Consider the following 14,812-nt stretch of genomic DNA (forward strand, 5'->3'; position numbering starts at 1 on the left):
CCACCCCTGAAAAAGTCCTATGACCACATGAGGCTTTGGGGGGACATCTAGAAACAAATCATAACAACTGTGTCTTCCTACCCAAGAAAATGACTTGGGCTATGCATTAAAAAAATTAGTCTTATTTAAACAGCACTCTTGTTAAAATCTCTCCTGAATATCTCAAACTTTTGTTGCTATGGTATTTTGCTAATTTTGAAGCTTGAATTTAAAAAATATATTTAAAATGAAGAAAATATGAGCTTATATGTTGTATTAGCTTCATAACATAAACTGAACCACATTTCTTTTTATGAATTTTAATAGTTCTAAATATTAAAAATATTACTAGTTTTGAAGTAGAATTCAGGTATGAAAATTCTGGTCTTAATGTTTCTATAATTGATTTTAAATCATCTTTTCAATCTTCAGTCCAAGGCAAAGACAAGTGCTTGGCACACATTAAATGCTTTCTAAATATTAATTAAATGAGCAAATACCATAAAGTTGGGTAGGATCCCAATATTAAAACAAAAAAGATCAAATCAAAATGTCAAGTATGAAATACAAGCTGAGTAGATGGACTCTAATAGATAGTTGGGAGAATCACAGGTCTCTCCTCACTACATGTGGCTCTCTGAAATGCCTCTCTGGAGACTTAAAATTGCTCTGCAGAGCCACATGACCATGAGCTACCTGCTCGCCTCTCTAGGAAGTGCGGGTTCTGGCTATCTGTTCTTTATTACAGTGTGTGCTGCCTGCTCAAAAAGTCCTTAGTTGTAAGTCCTAGGATTTGTGGCTGGACCACCAACCCATAGCACATGTCAAGATTCATAGGGGGTAAACCCATTACCTACCCTGGACTTGGGGGAAAAAGCAGTGATATAAATATGCTATTCCCTTATCTTGAGGAATGGTTCTTTTTCTGAGTGGTTTGTCATCAGCTGGGTTTCATGAATGTGTAACAGATGAAAACATCAACATACATTTGTGTACAGATCTTGCATCTGTTTCATTAAATTTATTTCTAAATATTTTAATATTTTTGAGGCTATTGTAGGTGAGACTATTTAAAAACTTAGTTAAAAATTGTAACTGATATGTCTAAACAAAAATCGTGTATTCTCCCTAACCAGAGGTTACTCATACATCCTTATATAATAATCATATTATAGTCTAAACTTTTATACATGTTCATTTGAATCTTTAATTTTTTAACTTGATAGATGTTAGATCTTATGTCAATTCTGTACATGAAGAAATTTCTTGCCTTTTATTTTTGGTTGCTTTGCATGTCATTGTATTTGATATGTCATAATTTATTTCTCTGTTACTTACTGATAGACACAAGGTTATTTTTGTGAAAAATTTTAAAAACTGTACATATTAATAATGTTTCTCATGTGTTGTTATGTGTGCACGTTGTATAATGTTTGAGTCAGGAAAAACAATTTATCTCCTTAAATATTTACCATTAAATAAAGTACTTTCTCATAATTTTCTTGAAATTTACAATAAAAAATTGTTATCCATAGTCATCCTAATGTGCAAAAGAAAAAAAAAAACAGTACAAGAGCATACCACAACTTCTAAATAACTACAATTTATCACACACAGGCCAGTATCTGCCCAAACGCTACCTAATTTCCTCTTCTCTCTTGCCTCTGATAACTTCCATTCCAATCCTAACTCACATAAGATCAATGTTTTTAGACGTCACATATGAGAAATATGCAGTACTTGTGTCTCTATGCTTGGCTTATTTCACTCAACATAAGGATCTCCAGTTCATTCTAGAGACTTATGGCTCAGTAGTATTCCTATATATATTTTATCTATCATATATACATATGTATATATGTATGTAATATTTTCTTTATCCTTAGTGATGGTCACATAGTTTGTTTGTATGTCTCAGTTACTGAGAACAGTGCTGCAGTGAGCATGAGCATACAGAGATTTCTTCCACACACTGACTTCAATATACCCAGCAGCTTGATTTATAAATCATATGGAAGCTCTAATTTTAGTTCTTGAGAAACTTTTATACTGTTTCCCATAATGACTGTAAGAATTTAACTTCCCTGCAGTAGAGTTAACTATTTCTATTTATTCATCAGCACTCGCTTTGTCTTTTTGAGAAGAGCCATTCTTCTTGTGCTGAGAAAGTTTTCATTTGTTTTTCCTTAATGATTAGTGTTGGCCACTGTGCACCTTTTTGGAGAAGTGCCTATTTTGTTGAATTACTCATGCATTAATTAATTATTTGTTATTGAGTTTGTAGAGTTCCATACATATTATGGATATCAATTCCTTGTCAGTTATATAATTTACAATTTTTTTTTGCATTCTATATTCTGCTCCTTTATCCTTTTACTTCCTTTGTTATAGAGAAGCTTTCTAGCTTGGTGTAATTACATTTATTTAGTTTTGCTATTGTTTCTTCTGGTTTGGAGCCTGGCCTTCCCCATTCTTCCTGTTACCAGCAATTCTTATTTATTCTGTTGTGCACAAGCACTTTCCTGAGATTTTCTTTTAGCAGTTTCATAGTTTCATGTATTACATTTAAGTCTCTAATCAACTTTGAGGTAGTCTCTAAAGTGGGTGAGAAATAGGTATATAGATTAAACTTTCTGCATGTGAATATTCAATTTCCCCAGCATCATTTATTTTGTCTTTTTGAGACAGGGTCTTGCTGTGCAATTCAGGCTGGCCTTGAGCTCATTTTGTAGCCTAGGCTGGCCTTGAACTCGCAACAATCCTCCTGCCTCAGCCTACCGATTGCTGGGAATACAGGCGTGAGCCACCATGACCGGCTTCCCCAACATCATTTATTAAAAGGCTAAATTACAGTCCAGTACGCATACAGAGATGTGTGGATTTACTTAAATTAATTCACTGTAGATGTGTGGATTTACTTCAAGCCTTTCAATTTTGGTCTATTGGTTTCTGTGAATATAATGACTATAAGATATGCTGTTTTCAATATTACAGCTTTACTGTATGTTTTGAAGTCCAGCCATCTAATATTTTCTACTGTATTTTATTGTCTCAAGATTCCTTTGAGTGCTTGCCTGTGTATGAATTCTAATTTTTTCTAATTCTATGAACAATGTCATTGATATGTTATGGGTTTCATGAATCTGTAGATTGCTTTAGATAATATGGATATTTTAACAATATTTTATAATCTATGAACACTAATGTACATTCTTTTTTATTTTTATTTTAAAAAGAGTAAAACCCAAATGAGGGGAAAATTAGCTCATTCAAAACAAAAGGATGGACACAGTACATAATTTAAAAACACAATACAAGGTGATCTACAATGGATAACATGATGTCTCTTGTTATCTTCAATAGAATTGCTCATATCATCATGTAAAATAAAATTGAATATAGCAGTACCGAACAAAATCAATAAAAACAAAGCATTGGAGGCATTATAGGACTTCAAAAGAGAGTAATACTTTAACCAGAATGGGTATCATAATAAATCTTACTGTCGTCAGAGTAGTTGCCTATACCCTCAGACTTGATACTATCAAACAGATTTGAATAAAATCAGTCAAAAAGACAGTGATCAAAAAAGACAGATTCAAATAAAATCAGTCAAAACAAGGCAGTGAAAGCGATACAGCATTTCAGATTAATTGAATAGGACATTAAAATGGTTACTGTACTCTATCCTGCCATCTATGGAATAGTGATCTATGCCCTTAATTCTAGTACAAGTAGAAAAACTGTAACAGAATATAACCAAACTAAACAGAGCAATGAAAGCAATATGGGTTTCAAATCATGATACAAGATTAACAATGTCCTCTGCCTTCCCTATTTAGACAATTCCTCGCCTTTCACTTTTACAGGGTGCACTGTACATTTTGTATCCCACTAACTCCTTTAGTTCTTAGATTAGGGAGGCAACCTGCAATTTACCTTAGGGATTCTGACACTCTTTACCACTGATCTTGGTCTCAAGTTGTATCCATTTATCTAGAAGCACCTCAAGGTTTTCCTTCCTTATGGCTGAGTAGTTCTGCATTGTGAAAAAGTGTTATTTCTTTCAACCAATCTGCAGCTGAAAGATGAGCTTCCCCCATTTTTTTTTTTCTGGTTCCCCTGTCACATAGAGCATTATTTGACTTTCCAGTCATCTTTGACTTTCCAGTCTATAAACTCTCTTTGAGGTTAAATATATTACCTATATAGAGCATCTTGAGGGACCTTGTCTCCTGACCCGCTCTGCCTGTGTTTCTTTTTATTAGTGTATCGAAGCCATCCATGTTAGCAATTATGGCCAATCTTCTCTGCCATGTTATTTTCCTGCTGTTGGCTGTCTATTTTTCTCCTTCAATTCACTGTCTGCCCCATTCAATAAGCCTCCTCTGTTGCTGTTCTTGAAACCATGGTCTTTTTTTTCTCTCTCTCTAGAATATCCTTCAGTATTTCTAGTAGGGTTGGATTGGTGGTCATGAACTCCTCCAGTTCCTCTTTGTCATGGAAGCATCTTGTTTCTCCATTAGTTTTGAGAGATGGTTTTTCAGGGCGCAGCAATCTGGATTGGAGGTTATTTTCTTTCAGGGCTTGGAATACTTCAATCCAAGTGCTTCCTGATTTGATAGTTTGTGTCAAGAAGTTTGCCGTGATTCTGATGGGTTTTTCTTTATAGGTGATCTGTTTCTTTTCTCTGAGAGCTTTCAATATTCTGTTCTTGTGTTGAATTTTTGGGATCCTGATTTTTATATGTCTGGGTGTAGATCTACTTTGGTTATAGTTGGCTGGAGTTCTGTATGTCTCATGTATCTGAATATCATTTCCTTTTCCTATGGTTGGGAAGTTTTCTTTAATTATTTCTGTAAATAGCCTTTGTATTTCATTTGTGTTTACCCCTGCTTCTTCACTCACATTTTTTATTGTTAAGTTATAGATCCTCTTGTCATCTTCTAGCTTTTGTATTGTTACTTTCTGGTTCCTTGTTATTTTTCAAAGATATTTCACAATCGCAAGTTGCAGATTCATCTTCAAGGTTTGATAGTCTATCTTTAGTATCTTTCAAGCAGTAGTGCCAATTTCAATGGAGTATTTAATTTCCTGGTAGTCTCTTTTATCTGTTTGATGTATTCTAGTTTGTTTTATATTCTTCATCGAAGGTTTCTCTCCCTTTCCTGGATACCTCCATTCTTCTATCTATGTCTTCTTGAGAGGTACTTAGCATTTCTTTTATTATTTTTCTTAAATCTTCCCTTACTTACATTATAATTTCTGTTTTTAGTTGTTTTCTAATTTCAAAAAGATAATTCTTTATGTCAGATGCTGCTTTTTCAGAAACTGCAGGTATGCGACCCTGATCTCTTCTGTGTTTACCTCTCCTGGGCCAGTACTGTTTGGGTTGGGGGTTGGAGACTTCCTTTTGTTTTTCTTCCTGTCTTATTTCTGGTTTCTTCTATTGGAGGTCCCCAGCCCTTCCCGTATTGGCTGCAATTACTCTGAAGCATGCTGGCTAGGGATTGCTGCTTTCCCCAGTCTTCTGATGACCACCAAAGTACAAGCAGGGTGAGGGCAGGCTGGCCCCTTTCTTCTGAGCTGGTCAACCATTGGGGGTCTTCACAACAGTGTGTGCCTTATGGATGAGCTGGTTAGAGATAGCTTCAGGGAGACCTTGTCCTTGGCTATCGGATCATGCACAGGAGTGTGACTCAGTCCAAGCTATTCTCACCAATCTGCTCTGTGCTATGAGTACCTGACTGAAGCCACTGCACTTCTGGTTCCAAGCTTATCCTGTCTGATTCCAAAATGTCACCTGGCCAATCATCCACTCCTGTGGGAGGACTGGGTCCCCACACTCACTGTGAGCCAGTACAGATCTCTGAGTGCTGTTCTCTGTTCCACTAGTGCCCTCCATGACTGCATCCTCCTGCAGAGGCCCTCAGGCTCGGCAACCCCCAACTGCACTGCGACTGTGTGTCTTCAGATTCCAGCAGTGTTTCTTACACAATGGGACCAGCTCAAGTGAGAGCATATCCTGCTACAGTCTTCAGTCCATGATTTTTTCCCTTCAGTGTCTTCCTGGGTCAAGAGGCATTACCTCCTTCCACCTGGTCTTCTCCAGGATGTTCTACTTCAGGATCTGAGCTGTTTCTCTCCGAGAGGTTATTTTGTTGCTTATTGAACCACCTTCTTCCCATTGATGCACTTTCACTTTTTATTTTCTCTTCAATTGCTTTCACCAACATCTTACAATTTTCATTATAGAGATTTTTCCTTTCTTTGGTTAAATTTACTCCTAGGTACTTTATTTTTTCATAGTTGTTATAAGTGAAATTGCTGTCTTGATATCTACTTCAGATAACTGGTTATTTGCACACAGCAACATGACTGACATTTGTATATTGCTTTTGTATCATGTAACATCATTTATTAGTTGTAATGTTTTTATTTATTTATTTTTTTTGTTATACTCTTTGAGGTTTTCCCTATTATACCGTAAGATCTACAAACAGACTCTTCTCTTCCAATTTGGATACCCTTATTTCTTCTACTTGCTTGATCATCAAGGCTAAAACTTCTAGTACTATATTCACAAAAGTATAAAATGACCATCTTTATCTTGTTTCAGACATTAGAGAGAGAATTTCCAGTTTTCTCTAATTCACTGTGATATTCTTAGTTGGCCTGTCATAAACAGTCTATATTATGTTGAGGTATATGCCTTCAACATCTAATTGGTTCAGGATTTTTTCAAAATAAAGGATGCTGAATTTTATCTAAGATCTTTACTGCGTGTTTTAAAATGATCACATGGTTTTTGTTCCCTCTGTTGATATGACATATCATATTTATTGATCCACATATGCAGAAATATCCTTGCATTCCTGGGATGAATTCCAATTGACCATGATAAATATAATTTATAATATGTTATTGGCTTTGGTTTCATACTGTTTAAGGATTTTTGTATTTATGTTCATCCTGGGTTATTGCCTATACTTTGTTTTCTTTATTTTCGATGTGTTTTTTTTGTCCTTGCTTTGTTTTATTATTAGAGAAACGCTGACCTTGCACAATGAAAGTAGACTGAGTTTGGGAGAATTCCATTCTCTTTAAATTTCTTGGAATAACAAGAAAACTGATGCTAGAATTTTTTAAAATAATATAACTCAACTTTGAAATTACTGGTCCTAGGCTATTCTCTGCTGGAATAGTTTTAAATAACGATTTAAACTCACTCATTGTTGATCTGTTTATATCTTCTATTTTCTTATGATTCAATCTTGATAAAGTGTATGCATTTGGGAATTTGACAATTGTCTACATTACCAAATATGTTGATATAGAGTTGTTCATAATAGTTCCTAATCATCCTGGTGCTTCTATGTCAAATACAATGTCTCCATTTTCATTTGTAATTCTGAGTCTCCTGTTTTTCTTCGTTTAGCTAAAGGTTTGCCTATTTCATTTATCCTTTCAAAAATCACAATCCTGATTTTCTTGATGATGTTGACCTTGATCTTTGTCTGAGGAAGTACCTGTCAGTTTTCTCCACTGGAATTACTCTCTTTCCATTCCTTTCTATACTACTCCAAAAGGAAATCTCAGAAGACGGGTTTTACTTAAAGATTGGAGATGATACACTATCTCTCTGAGGGCACAATATTTGAATAAATTTTTTTGAAATCTGTTTTGGATATTTGTCTACTCCTACATATTTATTTAAACATTTATACTAGCCGTGGCTCATAAATATTTTATAGCTTGGATTATTATCCCATTCTATTTAATTTTTGGTCAATTTTTCTAATGGCATTCAACAGTTTTGATCTTTAGGAACTTCTATGACATTTTGACATACCCTAATTAAAAAATACTTCCTTACTTTCTGGCACTGCTGCATGCTCTGAGTTTATCTTGTATATTTCTTGTCCCAGCCATAGAATCAATCATTTCTCCAAGAAGCACTGATTCCTATTATTAGAAACTAAGATCAAGATGCTAGGTGTACTCTGGAGTTTTATTTTAAGATTTTAAATCCTAAGAGCTTCTTATAAATTTTAAAATGCAATTTATTTTAAGATTTTAAATTTCAAGTGCTTCTAATAAATTTTAAAATGCACATGTTTGAGCAACTCAGGAGGAGTGTACTTTGTTTATGCTGAGCTCTAAGTGCAAATGCAACATGGAGACCAGGACTAGACGTGCTGGCTGTCCCAGGTCTGGTGACAAACTTACTGTCTTGGATACCCTGGGGCTCTGTTGTGCATAAGTTCAATTACATTCCTGAAGTCCCACTAAAAAATACCAAATAGATACTGTTGAATCTGAAGTGTGTGAATGAGAGCTTCTGAGTTTTCGTAAAAATATTAATACATTACAGAGAAGAGTATTTTTTAACCTAGGCAGTTGGAATGGAGCCAAAGTGACAGTATGTGTGGTGTGTAAATAATGCATTTTCACTAAAACCACATTAAGTATCAGAATGAAAATAAGAACTCTGTTTTCATCTGGCCCATTGGTAAATGTGCTGTGAGCCATAAGAAGAGAAGAGTTGTGTGGTATCAACAAAAATGTCATGAAGCAACAAGAAACAAACTGGATGTGTATATATGATGTACAAATATATAGTTCATATGCATTACATATAGATACTTTTTTCAATTTTCTAGAATGTAAAAATTTTAAATGGATCAGGATTGTGTGCTATATAATTTTCAGAGGACTAGCTTTAAAAACACTGATAGAAAGTTAAGTAAAGTAAAAATTAAGTAAAAATGCATTATAAATATTTAAATGAAATGGGTCAAACATGCAAAAACATAAAATTACATTCATTGATGTTTGTACTACAATCTCAGTAAAAATCAGAGTGATAAAATAATATACTTAATAATGAAGTAATGAGATAGACATCTCTCTTCAAAGAAAATCTAAATAAAAATTTTACTTGAATAAATATAATTATTTTTTGCTGAAATAGACTCCATGCTCACTTAAACATCCATAACATTGCTCAGTATAATTTCAAAAATGTAAAACAACAGTGAAAAATTAAAAATTAACGTAACAAAAATTTCCTTTGTCTTTTTCCATCTGACAACTTTGTGGTTGTTGTTAAAGATGTGACATTAGTATGTTATATTAAAGAGCTCAGAGAAAAATGATGTGACCAATGTTAAGACAGTGAATAAGAAGACAAAAACGTTTCTGGATAATAATATATTTTAGCAGCAAAAGTAAGAGAAGTTTTACTACAAAACAAGGGTTTATTTTACCAAAAAAAATCGTCTTCTCTGCAACTCCAAAAGGTTATTTAAATGACAGGATGAGGTCAGATGACAAGTGAAGAAAAATATGCCAGAAGTGCTGATTGATTGAGCCACTCAGCGGAAGAGGGAGATGTTGATGAATTCCAGATCAAGTGAGCAAAAGTAAGGTAAGAGTGGGTTAGGAAATGTGAGCATTTTTAGTTATGCAGAGTGAAACTGTCAGCTTAGTATTAGTTGATATGTATTAGACCAATTAACTTTAATTGTACAAAACTATAAGCTTTATTTTTCCCTTAAAAATAATAAGGCTTTCTCTGCTATTATTTTAAATTCACATATTTCAAGAGCTTTGAATTTTTTTGCTCACATTCATTATAAAAAGAACCACACCATTTCACTGAGCAAAATCTAATTTAAAAAGCAATAGGTCAACTAATTCAGTACATACCATGTGGATGCCAACATGACACAATACAGGAAGTTCAAACCGCAAACTGCTTGTCTCAATAATGTCAAGTGCTTGATGAACTGATATACTGAAATTCAATCTGAGTTGTATTTAATTGTAGCACTAAGAAACCACAAAGCAACAAACGATTCAACTCTCTGTTCTGAAACACCTGGGGAGTTAAGCTGTGCTTAGACAGTACCACTGTGATTGCTCTACCAAATGCCTACAGCTGGCCATCCACAGCAAAATCCAGAGTACAAGTGCCATGTTCACCCTAATGATGTCCCAGGTACCGTTTATTTAATTCTCAAAGCTTGAACAGAAACCTCAAGAGTCCTGAGACAACCTGAACGCAAAATCCAGACACAGACACATAGCACCAGGCACCCCAGTAGAAATCACTATGTTGAGCTTTTTCCTATAATCTTCAATGCTTCTCACTACAATAAGCCATTCAATCCAAACACGTACCTTTATCTGTCTGACTCATTGTCTCAAAGCAAGTCAATTTCCTCAAGCAGAAGAAGGTCTATAATTGCTTACCTGACTCACAGGCAAATGTCTTGGACGTTTCATCATGAAAGATAATCGCCACTGCATGCTTCTTCGTCTCTCGAGGCAGTCTGGTTATATTTTTGATGTTGTGCAGTTCAGTTACCTTGGAAGAAAAAAAAGTATTTTTAATTCAGTATGAATATATATATATATATATATATATATATATATATTATATTTTAGTGTTTAGGCAAATGTGTTACATATTGATACATATTTTATACTTTAGTGCTTAAGCAAATGATCAAGGTATGACTGCTTTTTAAATTACTTTGCAATGAATAATTGTACTATTTTTTATGAAACATCAAAAAATACAGTGAAACATTTAAAACACCTTCCTTTTTGACCTTAATTCTGGTTATAAATTAAATCATTTACTGTATTTTGAAATAGTCTAAATATTATACAGAATAGTTTGATGGAGTCTGTGCTTTTATTAAAGTTGATTCCCTGCAACAGTAGCAATTGTGATACAAGACAATTATTGCTAGGTATCTGTTGACTATGGCCTGGATTTACCATCTCTCCCAATGTCCATCTACCATGCAAATTCTGAGAGGACTAGAGTCCCAGGGGATTGACACCTATCTATTGACAATGTTGATGCAAAATTTTGAGTTATTTAACATAAACAATAGCCTGCTTGTCAAAAAATGCATACTACTTCTCTTATCAAGATCAATTCATGACTTAGGGACCTAGACTTAAAATCCATTATCATATGGAAATTAATATAAAGTCAACAAATCTGCTTTAAATCTTTTTTTGGTAAAAGTTCTACTACAACATAGTCATCTTTCATTTTTCCTCAAAGACAACAGAGTTAGGCAAACGTTTATTTTTCCAAGTACTCTTCATACATCATTGTGTAATTTAATTAATAATTTTGTAATAGTATCTAATAGTCTTGTGTGATTTAATTTTTTCTAATTCACTTTGCAACATTCTGAATTTTGTTGTTTGCTCTAAGTTAAAATATTCCCTATTTCTGGATCAAAGTTGTTAGCAGGATGCAGGCATAAATAGTAGCATAATAAATAGCTAATTAATATCATTTTAGGGCATCCTGTAATGTCATATCTATGGCATTCTATAATAAATTCATTATTTTTGCTCCTGCATAATTTTATCTTTTCCAAATCTGGAACTTTCATGGGTAATTTTGAAGGTTATTTTGCTAATTAGTATTTTGAGAAACACAAGAATTCACTAAACACAGATTTTAACTTTTCTGATGACATATCTGTATCTGCAAATACATATGTATATCTAAATCTGTATCTATATTTACATCTATGTATTTCTATATCTATCCATTTATACCAAGGAAGGATTGGGTTTAAGCTCTGCCCCTACATCACATGAACACCCAAATCACAGGATGCTCAATTCTTCACTAAAATTGTATAGTATTTGTATATAAACTACACAAATCTTCCCATATATTTTGAATAAATCCTAGATTTCTTATAATAGCTAATGTAACACAAATGCTATGCAAACAGCTATCATATTATATTACTTATGGAATAATGAAAAGAAAAACCCTGTACATGTTCAATACACATAGTTTTTTAATATTTTGATTCATGTCTCTTGAATCTATGGATGTGAAACGTGGATTATGGAAAGTCAAAGGCAGTCATACATGACTATGAGTAAATATACACACACACATATATATATATATATATATATATATATATATATATATATTATAAAGGGTGATCAAAACTATGACGAATGTTTATATTTTAGAAAACCTTATTACAATAAAAGATATGGCCAGGAATTATAGAGATGTGTTGAAAGCAGCGAAGGGAGTATTTTGAAAGGGATTAATGGCAATGTGCTTTTTAGTAAAGTTTTTAAATTTAATCATTCATCATATTTACTGATTGCCCCAATTGATCAAATGTTTATGGTAACTTCTGCATGTAGTATCATGTGACATGTGACTCTTGCCTAAAATTCAAGAGACAATGAGTGGTAAAAGTCAGAGCATTGAGGCTGACATGACAGCACAGGGAATGACACTAAAAGCAAGGATTTTCAGAACTACTTCAGGAAGTGGCAAGAGCAATGGAGTAATTGTTTGACACAAACGAAAATATTTTGAGGGATAGTGTTGGCAGCGGTACTCTATCATGCAATATGGTAAGAATTTAGTAGGCACTCACTTTTGTATTGAACATTATAGTACATGAATAGGACAGACATCTCCATTAAAAGAACATAAACAAAAGTCAAACGCAAAAAGAGTGAGTTGAAATATTAGTATCTACGGAAATGGGGAAGTGCATATATCAGAATGGAAACTACTGCTAAAATTTATTTGCCAAGGGAAATTGTTCAGTTTTTAGCATTCTTTTGAGTTAGGTTGAACTCTGTCTTCATGATCACTGTATTTGTTTGTTCGCTAAAATTTGGAATGCCAAATCATACCCATGACACATTTGCAGTTATGCACACATTGATAGAGATAGTACTTCTTGCCTGCAAAATGCCTGCAATAAAACTTATAAGGATTTTTCAGTATTGTGGCTCTTCACTACATCTCATTTGTCCCATTACCAAAAATGAAATATTAGGCAAAGCATTTTTAAATTCAGGAACTCATTCTTTATTTGTTTTATGTCTAATATAATATTATTATTTAACAATTGTTGGGGTTTTTGTTTCACAAATAAATCACAAGCCTACTTGTAAAGTTATTGTATTATTAACCCATTCCTTATATAATATGCCAAATACTGGAAAAAGCTTAGATTTTCCATGAATGTTGTGTTTTTGTCAATTTCTCTTACATTTCTATTCCTGACTGGTTAGCAAGCACTGTATGGAAGGCAGCAGTCAACATTCAATTTTAATAGAATTGTTGCATTAAGCATCTTCTATCATGTAGAACATAAAACAGTGAAATTATTCACATACTAACACAAGCATGCACTTTGACGAAGATCACAGTTTTCAAAAATTTGAGAAATGACTAATGCTTTTATATTATTAGCCATGCTTTAACTGCAAATGAAGGATATTGTTAATAAGCAAACACCATCCATAAAGCACAATTGTTACAAATGTCCTAAATAATAGGAGAGGTGTAGTAGATAAGCATTTTAAAAATTTTGCTCCTTATTTTTTAAGATGGTACCTCTGTTTTCAGTTAGGGTGCGATAATATACAAGTAGATACAAGGATGAATTGTTGCCCAGAAATTGAAATCATATCATGCAAATAATATATCTGAAATAAAATTACAGGGTACAGTTTTGAGAGCTTGATGCTATTTGTCCCTCAGTTTTTAAGATCTTATAGTAGTCAAGACTTCTAACCTTATACAAGATAAAACCCATCACTCAGATTTGCTATTTATGCTGATCAGACCAGCTTTTTCTTTGTTTGTCACACAGAATTTTGTTCTATTGCATTCCTAGGATATTAGTTTTGATGCATTTTATATTTGTTCTTACTTTTTCTTGTAATTATCTCACTTAAGATTACCAGGCAACATTAAAATTAAAGATATATGTGATAAATATACTGGACTTAATAACTGCTTTACATATAATTGCTTTATATCTATACGTGTATATATTATCTGTGTATCTATGTGAAAATAGTCATTTCCATTTCCAGAAAAAATTAAACAACAATATCTTATGGTTTTTGAGGACTAATACCTTTGGGAGCAACATAAGTATGCCATTTTCAAAACAGTAATTCACATATTATATTTTAAGCATGTCAAAGCAGAGTTCTGTAATAAAACTTAACTCCTATTTAAATTATTAAATAATTGATTTAAGTGATGCGTGAGCCAATTTTTGCTCTGACATAATAAACTGAAACTATCTGGAAAAAAGATACTATTTTCATTTACCTAAACCAATGATTGTGCTTAAGAATTACTGTCATAAGATGAGTATAAAAGTAGTAGATTGCTGTAAAAGTTACATTATATGAACTATCTAGCTGTACCAAACAATACCATCTTTTAAATACCATCTTGGGATCATTTAAAAATATTTTTATTTACAAATATATAAGTATACCAGAATGGATATTGTGGATTTGGTGTTTTTGCAATCTCATTACAAAAATAAACAAAATACACTAATGGATAGTCAGAACAATGCAGCCGGCACCAGGGACCATCTAGGTTCCGTACCTTAGGGAACCCGACAGATCATGCAGTTCAAGCAAAGTGTTTGCTCTTCTATGAAATTTACATTCAGAAATGTAGACAGCTTCTCCAAACAGACAGGGTTACTGTGGTTTCAAAATAATGCAGTCTTTTCATTAGTGATCAAAGGTATGATGTCATCACTTCTTCAGTTAAGACAATAGAAATGCCAACAGAAAAGTACTAATTAGAAGTATAAAATTCAACATTAAAATGTTATGAATCATAACAAATTAGGATAAGATCCAATATATTTGAATTCATTATCCTCATTTTTTGCTCTCAATAATACATGGATGCACCATCCTGTCAGAAGCTGTATGTACTAAACATGAAGAAAAGTATTAAAATTATATACAGCCTCGCAATAAAGAT

At 33.2% G+C, this 14,812-nt stretch overlaps 1 protein-coding gene across 1 annotated transcript in view; it reads right to left on the minus strand.

Annotated features, from left to right (window-relative positions):
- Dok6 (docking protein 6) overlaps positions 1 to 14,812 on the minus strand; it is a 457,708-nt gene that overhangs the window by 248,906 nt on the left and 193,990 nt on the right. The window contains exon 3 of the mRNA XM_003466521.4: positions 10,237 to 10,351. Within this exon, the coding sequence (XP_003466569.1) occupies positions 10,237 to 10,351 (115 nt within the window). The remainder of the gene's footprint in view (positions 1 to 10,236; positions 10,352 to 14,812) is intronic.

The sequence above is a fragment of the Cavia porcellus genome, unplaced genomic scaffold (assembly GCF_034190915.1).
Source record: "Cavia porcellus strain 051 isolate PalLab524CR breed Dunkin Hartley unplaced genomic scaffold, mCavPor4.1 scaffold_20, whole genome shotgun sequence".
In the NCBI taxonomy this organism is placed as follows: Eukaryota; Metazoa; Chordata; class Mammalia; order Rodentia; family Caviidae; genus Cavia; species Cavia porcellus.